This window comes from Oncorhynchus clarkii, chromosome 8, assembly GCF_045791955.1.
Source record: "Oncorhynchus clarkii lewisi isolate Uvic-CL-2024 chromosome 8, UVic_Ocla_1.0, whole genome shotgun sequence".
NCBI lineage: Eukaryota > Metazoa > Chordata > Actinopteri > Salmoniformes > Salmonidae > Oncorhynchus > Oncorhynchus clarkii.
In genome coordinates this window covers 38,700,310-38,712,244 of record NC_092154.1, presented here as the reverse complement: position 1 = coordinate 38,712,244, position 11,935 = coordinate 38,700,310, and the positions used below count along the sequence as shown (strand labels likewise).

General features: G+C 39.7%; 1 protein-coding gene across 1 annotated transcript in view; it reads right to left on the bottom strand.

The window, feature by feature from the left end:
• Positions 1-825: 825 nt before the first annotated feature.
• The window catches only part of LOC139415370 (fibronectin type III domain-containing protein 1-like), a 79,690-nt gene continuing 68,580 nt past the window's right edge, over positions 826-11,935 (bottom strand). Inside the window, exons 18-22 of the mRNA XM_071163471.1 lie at positions 6,076-6,155; positions 5,883-5,912; positions 4,966-5,127; positions 3,417-3,539; positions 826-3,169 (exon numbers count right to left, since the gene is read on the bottom strand). Coding sequence (XP_071019572.1) covers positions 3,054-3,169; positions 3,417-3,539; positions 4,966-5,127; positions 5,883-5,912; positions 6,076-6,155 — 511 coding nt within the window. The 3' untranslated portion in view covers positions 826-3,053. The remainder of the gene's footprint in view (positions 3,170-3,416; positions 3,540-4,965; positions 5,128-5,882; positions 5,913-6,075; positions 6,156-11,935) is intronic.

Genomic DNA, 11,935 nt, shown 5'->3' with positions numbered 1-11,935 from the left:
TCTCCCATCTCCACAGAGGAACTCTGGAGCTCTGTCAGAGTGACTATCGGTTTCTTGGTCACCTCCCTGATCAAGGCCCTTCTCCACCAATTGCTCAGTTTGGCCAGGAAGAGTCTTGGTGGTTCCAAACTTCTTATATTTAAGAATGATGGAGGCCACTGTGTTCTTGGGGACCTTCAATTCTGCAGACATTTTTTGGTATCCTTCCCCATTACGGACAATTCCTTCGACCTCATGGCTTTGTTTTTGCTCTGACATGCAATGTCAACTGAGGGACCTTTAGTAGACAGGTGCGTGTCTTTCCAAATCATGTCCAATCAATTGAATTTACCACAGGTGGACTCCAATGAAGTTGTAGAAACATTTCATGGATTATCAATGGAAACAATATGTACCTGAGCTAAATTTTGAGTCTCATAGCAAAGAGTCTGAATAGTTATGCATATAAGGTATTTCTGTTAGATTTTTTTTATTTTAAATTTGCAAAAATTTCTAAAAACCTGTTTTCACTTGATCGTTATGGGGTATTGTGTGTAGATTGCTGAGGATTTAAAAAAATCCATTTTAGAATAAGGCTGTAACAAAATGTGGAAAACGTTCAAGAGATCTGAATCCTTTCCGAAGGCACTGTATGTCCCTTAATGTGTAATACATAGTTTTGAAAGGTTATGAAACTAAATTGAACAAGTAAAACTGAAACTGAATATATTTGCTCAGGTTTTGACAGTTTGAGTTTCCCTACACGTGGAAACAATACACTGTATGTGACATGAAATGTGGCCATTCAGATATCCTCACTGAACAAATGAACTGTTTAGGGGGTCCTTGGTTTCCATAGCACCTTTATTCAATGTCCAACCATTCCTGAGCAAATATTAGGTCTTTTTTTTCAATGTCCGTATACATACAACACTTCCACACCAACTTCTCATATCATCTCGTAAATACCAAAGAGTATAAAAACACTATGTATGTTCAAGAAAACAACTGACACCAAAAGTAGTTGTCAAAAGCCATTACTCTATCATACTACTGTTATGAACCAAATATCTTGATTAATAATAAACACACATACAAACCCTTAGCTCCCATTAGTACTGTTCAGTTTGTGCTTTGGTCTTTTACATGATCTCCATTTCATTAGTGATATCATAATCACAGGTGCACTTTGATGAGATAAATAATGCCAGGGGCTGACTCGGCAATAGTTGGGAATGGGAATAAACAAGGACACTTTCTGATCCGGAAGACAAAAGTTAAACTAAGCAATAGCAATACAGTGCCTTGCAAAAGTATCCATCCCCCTTAGCATTTTTCCAATTTTGTTGCATTACAACCTGTCATTTGAATGGATTTTAATTTGGATTTCATGTAATAGACATGCACAAAATAGTCCAAATTGGTAAAGTGAAATGAAAAAAAATATTTGTTTAAAAACATTCTACATTTTTTAGACTATACTATAAATAAGATTTGGTGCAACCAATTCCCTTCAGAAGTCACATAATTAGTTAGATAAAGTCCACCTGTGTGCTATCTAAGTGTCACATGATCTGTCACATATATGTTCTGAAAGGCCCCAGTGTCTGCAACACCACTAAGCAAGGGGGCACCAACAAGCAAGCGGCACCATAAAGACCAAGGAGCTCTCCAAACAGGTCAGGGACAAAGTTATGGAGAAGTACAGATCAGTATTGGGTAATAAAAAAATATCAGAAACTTTGAACATCCTACGGAGCACCATTAAATCCATTATTCAAAAATGTAAAGAATATGGCACCACAACAAACCTGCCAAGAGAGGGTCACCCACCAAAACTCACAGACCAGGCATGGAGGGCATTAATCAGTGAGGCAACAAAGAGACCAAAGATAACCCTGAAGGAGCTGCAAAGATCCACAGTGGAGATTGGAGTATCTGTCCATATGACCACTTTAAGCCTTACACTCCACAGAGCTGGGCTTTTACGGAAGAGTGGCCAGAAAAAAGCCATTGCTTGTTCGCCAATAGGCATGTGGAAGACTCCCCAAACACATGGAATAATGTGCTCTGGACAGATGAGACTAAAATTGTGCTTTTTGGCCATCAAGGAAAACGCTATGTCTGGAGCAAACACCTCTCATCACCGTGAGAACACCACCACAGTGAAGCATGGTGGTGGCAGCATCATGCTGCGGGGATGTTTTTAATCTCCAGGGACTGGGAAACTGGTCAGAATTGAAGGAATGATGGATGGTGCTAAATACAGGGAAATTATTGAGGAAACTCTGTTTCAGTCTTCCAGAGATTTGAGACTGGGACGGAGGTTCACCTTCCAGCAGGACAATGACCCTAAGCATACCGCTAAAGAAACACTTGAAACACATTTAAATGTCTTGGAATGGCCTAGTCAAAGCCCAGACCTCAATCCAATCTGTGGTATGACTTAAAGATTGCTGTACACCAGCGGAACCCATCCCACTAGAAGGAGCTAGAGCAGTTTTGCCTTGAAGAATGGGCAAAAAAATCCCAGTGGCTAGATGTGCCAAGCTAATAGAGACATACCCCAAGAGACTTGCAGCTGTAATTGCTGCAAAAGGTGGCTCTACAAAGTATTGACTTTGAATTGTTATGCACATTTTCAAGTTTTCAGTTTTTTTGTTTGTTTCACAATAAAAAATATTGTACATCTTCAAAGTGGTAGGCATGTTGTGTAAATCAAATGATACAAACCCCCCAAAAATACATTTTAATTCCAGGTAGTAAGGCAACAAAATAGGACAAATGCCAAGGGGGTGAATACTTTCGCAAGCAACTGTACATGCTTTTCCTCCCTCATATACAGACTGCTTTTATAAAAGTGCATGTTAATGAATACATGGAAATATAAATTGTTGTTTAAAGTATTATATTCTCTTCAATCTGAAGTAGTATACATTTGGAATGTTGTTGTCTTTCTGCTGTGGTTAGCAACAGTTTATCTCCAGGGGGCAGGGTCAGTAACAGCATGAGAAAGGCTGCAGCAGGATGGAGTTGGGTTGCCCTCGATGACGAACTCTTTGTGACCCCCTGTGTTACCACTTGCCAGGGATGGGCACCCCGCACTCATACCATCCTCCGAAGAGATGTGGCGTACGCCGGCCGATAGGTCCAAAGTTCACTGGCTCCTGCCTGTATGAGCGATAGTAACCTGCACAGGGGCAGACAGGACAAATTATTGTAATGCATTATGAATGGACGTACCACAACATTTATAATGCTTCGTTAGATGATTCTGACTGTTTCTAGAGCATGGATATTGAGGTTGTATATAATCAAGACTCTGGAACTTAATCTGTGAGAATATTTATTTACTGAATACTATGAAAACAATCCTACAAAAGGCTGTAGGCGCGTGATGAATTCTGGAAGTTTGATTATTATTTTAAAAAATGTACCTTGTGCTGTTGGCAGATGCATTGAGAGGTTGGGGGAGCCTGTCCTCCCATCTAGGTAAGAGTCTACAAACTGGCAGTGGTCCTCCCCATGACCGAATGTGTCTGCTATACTGTAGAATGTTTCTGGAGGGCGAGAAAGAGCAGTCAAAGCTTAACAACAGAACACACTCTCAAACAATATTCTATTAAGTAATGAGACAGAGCCTGGTCGGCTACCACATATTCCCAAAAATTATAAAACACAACATGTAGAAGAGAAATGTGATTAAGAGAAATGTAGAGAGAGGGAGAGAGAGAGCGCAAAATGGGTGTTAGGGAAGGAAGGGAAAGCAGAAGAGGGAGAGACGGTGGTTAAGAGGTTATTAATAGAAAGAGGAATATCAGGAGTAATCGTAAAGCTACTTCAATCGAGAAAAGACTTGAACCGAGAGAGAAAGAGAGAAGTATACTGAACAAAAATATAAGCACAACATGAAACAATTTCAAAGATTTTACTGAGTTACAGTTCATATAAGGAAATCAGTCAATTTAAATCAATGCATTAGGCCCTAATCTATGGATTTCACCTGACTGGGAATACAGATATGCATCTGTTGGCCACAGATACCTTAAAAAAGGTAGGGGCATGGATCAGAAAACCAGTCAGTATCTGGTGTGACCACCATTTGCGTCATTCAGCGCGACACATCTCCTTCGCATAGAGTTGATCAGGCTATTGGTTGACCTGTTGAATGTTGTCTTACTATTCTTCAATAGATGTGTGAAGTTGCTGGATATTGGCGGGAACTGGAACACGCTGACCAACATGTCGATCCAGAGCATCCCAAACATGCTCAATTGGTGACATGTTTGGTGAGTATGCAGGCCATGGAAGAACTGGGACATGTTCAGCTTACAGGAATTGTGTACAGATCCTTGCGACATGGGGCCGTCCATTATCATGCTGAAGCATGAGGTGTTGGCGGCAGATGAATGGCACAACAACGGGCCCCAGGATCTTGTCACGGTATATCTGTGCATTCAAATTACTATCGATAAAATGCAATTGTGTTCATAGCTTATGCCTGACCATACCATAACCCCACCGCCACAATGGGACACTCTGTTCAAAACGCTGACATCAGCAAACACTTGCCCACACGACGCCATAGACGATTGTGAGGCTGGATAGAAGTACTGCCAAATTCTCTAAAACAACGTTAGAGAAGGTTAATGGTAGAGAAATGAACAATTAATTATCTGGCAACAGCTCTGGTGGACATTCCTGCACATTTTAGAGTGGCCTTTTATTGTCCTTCAGCACAAGGTGCACCTATGTAATGATCGTGCTGTTTAATCGATATGCCACACTTGTCAGGTGGATGGAGTATCTTGGCAAAGGAGAAATGCTCACTAACAGGGATGTAGAGAAATAAGCTTTTGTGGAACATTTCTGGGATCTCTTATTTCAGCTCATGAACCATGGGACCAAAACTTTACATGCTGCGTATTATTTTTATTCTGTGTTGATAAAGGAAGAGAGGAGAGGGGGAAGTTACAGCAGTAGTACCTTTCAGCCCATCTCCCATGAAGATCTTGTATCTCAGTGAGTTGCAGAGGACCACACCTACAAACTTTCTGTACCATGTCCTCTTGACGTACTGGCTGCCCTTACAGGCACTGTGCTGGGGGTTGTATCGGAAGGAAAAGGGGATCCAGATAGGCTCTCCACCTGTGGGGGAGGGGGGCAATTAACAGGAGACTGTCCTGTGTAGCTAATTTGGTACGACTGTGGCTCTAGCAAGGCCAGGGTTGTGGGTTTGATCTCTTTTGGGGTCACATATACTAAAATCTATGCATTCACTTTACAGAAAGTCACGGGATAAAAGTGGCATATATTACAATACTACAAAACGGTTGAGGTTAAGCGTTCAGCATATCTTTAATGACAGTTCCTCTATCTGACAGAGTGCTTGACAATGCTACACTCACAAAGCTAGTAATTAGTACCTACACTCAACCTGTCAGTTCTCACAAAGCTAGTCATGACTAACTACACTCAACTCCTTTACAACCCCTTTACTGACAGTGCGCACTATGCCAGTCTCTCCTATTCAGATACACAGTAAATCACCTCCACTCATTGTGCATAGCACCCGGGGGAGGGGGAAGGGTGAGAGAGGGTTGAGGAGGGAACCAGTGCCTGTCCCCTTGTCCCTCCTCTTTGACTCTCTCAATTAAAAACAATGAATACCAAAACTCTACTTTGACATCATTTTACCACTATGGCTGTCTGCCAAGTCCAGTAAATGTAAGTGTAGTTGTATGCAACCGTATTTATGTTTCTCCACAGACTGTTAACTCCTCACAAGCTCACTCCAGCTGTTATTTTGGGTTTCTTCAAATGATCTGAAGCAATGTTGGTCTGGACTAGAGTATAAGCCAACAAGTTTTGAGTAATATATGAGAACTATCGATACCACTCACCAGGTGGTCGTTCAATAAGAAGAGGGTCGTCTGAAAAAGATTTTTAAAATGTGTTTAAATGAGAGACATGAATTGGGACTGAATTATACATCAACTAAAAATGGGAGGATACAGACAACTCAGGTAGATGTGGCCTTAGCGCAGGCACAAAGTAAAACTGACCCTAGTAACCTGTCATAATACTCATACAGACCTGACTCAGTGACATAGGTGATTGTATCGCTGACCGGTCCCAGCCCAAAGACATTCTTCGCCTGCACTTTGAAGTAGTACCTGAGGTAAAATAAGACAAAACAGAGTGTGTGTATAGTCATTAATCTAGGAGTTAAAGAGTCATTTAGACAGGACTCTGTTGCAACATGAAAGGTATTTATACTCTAATGACTAGAACAGATGTCCGAAAGGGAGGCAGCACTCGTAGAATTAACTTCTTGACCATACTTGAGACGCAGACGTCTCAAGTAGGCACCTGGAAATGCAAATGCGCTACGCTAAATGCTAAATGTACTCGTTACAACTCAAACCTTGATCAAAATTCACAAGCAGGGTATTGAATTAAAGCTACACTCGTTGTGAACCTAGCCAGCAAGTCAGATTTTTAAAATGCTTTTCGGCGAAAGCATGAGAAGCTATTATCTGATAGCATGCACCCCCCAAAATGACAGCACGACACGTAAACAACAGATTTTGCGGTAGCCGGCGCTACCCAAAATGCAGACATAAAATATAAAACATTCATTACCTTTGACGAGCTTCTTTCTTGGCACTCCTATATGCCCCATAAACATCACTATTGGGTCTTTTTTTCGTTTAAATCGGTCCATATATACCCAAAATAGCTTTGTATGGAAGCTGTGTCATTCAGAAAAAAACATCGTTTTTAAACGCTGCGTAATTTTTTTAAATTAAAAAAGTCGACGATAAACTTTCACAAAACACTTCGAAATCCTTTTGTAATCCAACTTTAGGTATTAGTAAACGTTTATAATCTATCAAAATGATTACAGGGCGATGTATATTCAATAGGTCCTCGCTTGCAAATCAATGGCTGCCAATGTCTTCATTAACAACATCCGGGTGAAGACTGGGAAAATGGATGCCAGATAGATGGATTTTCCAACAATTAATTCAATTGAAAATGACGACAATGGCGACATCGTGTGGAATTTGTATGAATTGCAGGCAGGTCGATATTAAATTTGGTTCTCTTTTAACAACTCGTGGAAGTGACTTATGGAAATTATTTTTAGCTTTCAGAGAGCAGTTTTTCTTGCGTTTTTCAATGAAACACACGATCTGTTATAGTCACAGCCGTGATTTAACCAGTTTTAGAAACTTCAGAGTGTTTTCTATCCACACATACTAATCATATGCATATACTATATTCCTGGCATGAGTAGCAGGACGCTGAAAAGTTGCGCGATTTTTAACAGAATGTTCGAAAAAGGAGGGGGTAGAAGTAAGAGGTTTAAGAGAAGACTGTTTTTATGTTCTTATGAATCTAAAGTGAGCAGAACGCAATAAAATGGTAATTTGGCATGTGTGAAGAGGGATAAAGGGAGTGACAGAAGGAGGGAGAGAGAGAGAAAGAAAGAAGGGGAATGGAGTAGATTGAACGTGGGGGAGTGAGGGAGAGAGGTACTGTATGGTTTGGGAGGGAAGGGAGGGAGGGAGGAAGAGAAAAAAGTCCTCAAGTCAGTAATTTCTCACTGAGAGCTTTTCTATATGACACAATGTCCCTCCTGACTGAGTTCTGCCCTTACAAAAAAACAAAATGTCAATTTTGCAGTTTCAAATTTTAAAATCACATTTGATCAAGTTAAATGTTTTAACATGTGAAACTGCAAAATATTTTTTTTTTACGTGATTTATTTTCACATGCAAACTTGCAATTCCACATCTGAAAATGAAAATAAAATGTAGAGTTTCACATGTAAGAAAACTTTCACATGCGAAAATAAATTTTTCACATATTGAATTGCAGGTTCACATGTGGGGTTGAAATAATGTTATTCTCCCCACATGTGAAAGATGGTGTTAACATGGTGTTAGCAGTAGAAATGTTTCCCCTGGTGGAACTAAAGTGACCACAACTAAAAAGCCCAAATGCAGGACCGGGGAATGATTTTACGGGACATTCGCAGAAGTGTGGACAGCTAACATTTTTGGGGGGACAGGTTAATGAATCACATTCAAATGGCGACATAGTTCTGCTGGATGAAGGTCACTGCCTGTTAAAGGGGCAATTCAATTCTACATCAATTTTTGGATTTATAAATGTACATGTGCCCATTGATTCTTGAAGAATATAATGTATTTTTCATCATTACTTTAGTTTAACTTTTTTACCCCACCAGAACCCAGAATATAAGCTTGTTTTAATGCAATGTTTGTAAACAAAGTAAATGTGAACAACCTAAAAACATGGTTAAACCTATAATTATTTATATCATGGCTGGTCAGTCCTTAGCATAGTCTATGGATTTGAGATAGGTTGCATTTCTCCAGCCCCATCCCTGAGCTTTTTACTAAAACTTTGGTAGGAAGAACACTTTGTTAATGTTTCAATTAAAACTTATTCGGGATCGGTTAGCATGAGGTAACAAGTAACAAGAACATTTCTCAGGACATAGACATATCTGATATTGGCAGAAAGCTTCTTGTTAATTGGCAGAAAGCTTAAATTCTTGTTAATCTAACTGCACTGTCCAATTCACCGTAGCCATTACAGTGAAAGAATACCATGCTATTGCTTGAGGAGAGTGCACCATTTTGAAAATGAAAAGTTTTTAATAAACAAAATCGGAACATTTGGGCAGTCTTGATACAACATTTTGAACAGAAAACCAACGATTCATTGGATCAGTCTAAAACTTTGCAAATACACTGCTACCATCTAGTGGACAAACCCCAAATTGCACCTGGGCTGGAATAACACATAAAGGCCTTTCTCTTGCATTTCAAAAATGATGGTATGAAAAAATACAAAAGTATGGTTGTTTTTTTCTTTTTATTATCTTTTACCAGATACTGTTGAGGTTGGAAGTTTACATACACTTAGGTTGGAGTCATTACAACTCGTTTTTCAACCACTCCACAAATTTCTTGTTGACAAACTATAGTTTTGGCAAGTCGGTTTGGACATCTACTTTGTGCATGACAAAGAGTCATTTTCCAACAATTGTTTACAGACAAATTATTAGGTGAATTATAAGTTTACATACACTATGTTGACTGTGCCTTTAAACAGATTGGAAAATTCCAGAAAATTATATCATGGCTTTAGAAGCTTCTGATAGGCTAATTGACATCATTTGAGTCTATTGGAGGTGTACCTGTGGATGTATTTCAAGGCCTATTTCCCATGCCTCTTTGCTTGACAGCATGGGAAAAACAAAAGAAATCAGTCAAGACCTCAGAAAAAAATTTGTGGACCTCCACAAGTCTGGTTCATCCTTGGGAGCAATTTCCAAACGCCTGAAGGTATCACGTTCATCTGTACAAACAATAGTACGCAAATATAAACACCATGGGACCACGCAGCCGTCATACCGCAAAGAAAGGAAATGCGTTCTGTCTCCTAGAGATTCATGTACTTTGGTGTGAAAAGTGCAAATCAATCCCAGAACAATAGCAAAGGACCTTGTCAAGATGCTGGAGGAAACAGGTACAAAAGTATCTATATCCACAGTAAAACGAGTCCTATATCGATATAACCTCAAAGGCCCTCAGCAAGGAAGAAGCCACTGCTCCAAAACCGCCATAGAAAGCCAGACTACGGTTTGCAACGGCACATGGGGACAAGGATCATACTTTTTGCAGAAATGTCCTCTGGTCTGATGAAACAAAAATATAACTGTTTGGCCAAAATGACCATTGTTATGTTTAGAGGAAAAAGAGGGAGGCTTGCAAGCCGAAGAACACCACCCCAACCATGAAGCACAGGGGTGGCAGAATCATGTTGTGGGGGTGCTTTACTGCAGGAGGGACTGGTGTACTTCACAAAATAGATGGCACCATAAGAAAATAAAATTATGTGGATATATTGAAGCAACACCTCATGACATCAGTCGGGAAGATAAAGCTTGGTCGCAAATGGGTCTTCCAAATGGACAAAGACTCCAAGCATACTTCCAAAGTTGGGTCAAAATGACAACAAAGTCAAGGTATTGAATTGGCCATCACAAAGCCCTGAACTCAACCCTATAGAAAAATTGTGGGCAGAACTTAAAACGTGTGTGCGAACAAGGAGGCCTACAAACGTGACCCAGTTACACCAGCTCTGTCAGGAGGAATGGGTCAAAATTCACCCACCTTATTGTGGGAAGCCAGTTTATATGGCTACCCGAAACGTTTGACCCAAGTTAAACAATTTAAAGGCAATGCTACCGAATACTAATTGAGTGTATGTTAACTTGTGACCCACTGGGAATGTGATGAAAGAAATACAAGCTGAAATAAATTATTTCACATTCTTAAAATAAACTGGTTATCCTAACTGACCTAAGACCGGGAATTTCTACAAGGATTAAATGTCAGGAATTGTGAAAAACTGAGTTGAAATGTATTTGGCTAAGGTGTATGTAAACTTCTGACTTCCATTGTATATTGTGTTATAATCTCCTACATTGCTTTCACATTTCCACAATCTTCAAAGTGTTTCCTTTCAAATGGTACCAAGAAAATGCATATCCTACAGGCAGTTAGATTTGGGTATGTCATTTTTGGCAAAAAAAAAAAGGGGTGGATCCGCTTGAAACACCTTTATAATAATAGTGTTATTTAATATATGGTACAATCCTCTAGTGAGTGAGTTACTTTGTGCCATTAATATCAAGCAAAACCTCTAAAGTTGAGAACAAAATTAATAGTATTTCAAAGAGAAAAACCCCAAAGTATTGGTAGCAAAACCAAATATTTTATGGAAATCATTCTGAAATCTAAGAACAAATTTTCCCTATCTTTGGTTTTGTTACCCTGGCCTTTGTTTTCACTGCCTTTTTTTCCAGTTGCAAGGTTTGACACATTCATTCTAGCAACATGGAAACCTGAATCCCACTGCTGGTACCTCTGAAGTTAAGCAGGCTCAGTCCCTGGATGGGAGACCAGATATAGCTGGAAATTGTGAAGAACAAAATGCAATGTGGGGAATTTTTCTTTTCACATGAGGGAAAAACACATACAAAAATAAATACAAATTCACGTGATCTGTTCACGCGTGTCCGGAAACCACGTTTTTTTCAAGCATGTCCGGAAACCACATGTTTTTTTCAAGCAGTTTTTAAATATTTTGGGATTTGTAAGGGTGAGGTCACTTCACTTTAGTCTCAGTGTGTTTTAAATACATACTGTACAGGGGAGGAATTATTTAATACCCTCACATTCAAAACAACACAGTGAGACGAGGTTTTGCAATCTGTCCATATAGTTGACAATGTGTGTCTTTGTGTGTTCTCCCCCTGCTGTAGGGTTACATACAGTAATTTCACAGTCCGCTAATTTCCACCCAAACACTTAACAACGTAAAGTCTGCCGGTCTGGATCCAATTACTGGAGCCATGTGGAAACTGACTAAAATATCAGAAAATAAAAGAGAAAAGGAGGCAGAAAAAGGGAAGAGTGAAAATCACAGAGAGAGGCAGAAAGAGAGAGAAAGAGAGAAATGTTCTCATATACAGTACCGGCCAAAAGTTTGGGCACACCTACTCATTCAAGGGTTGTTCCTTATTTTTACTATTTTCTACATTGTAGATCACAACTATGAAATAACACATATGGAATCACGTACTAACCAAAACAGTGTTAAACAAATCAAAATATATTTTATATTTTAAATTCTTCAAAGTAGCCACCCTTTGCCTTGATGACAGCTTTGCACACTCTTGGCTTTCCCTCAACCAGCTTCATTTGGAATGCTTTTCCAATAGTCTTGAAGGAGTTCCCACATATTCTGAGCACTTTTTGGCTGCTTTTCCTTCACTCTGCGGTCCAACTCATTCCAAACCATCTCAATTGGGTTGAGATCTGGTGATTGTGGAGGCCAGGTCATCTGA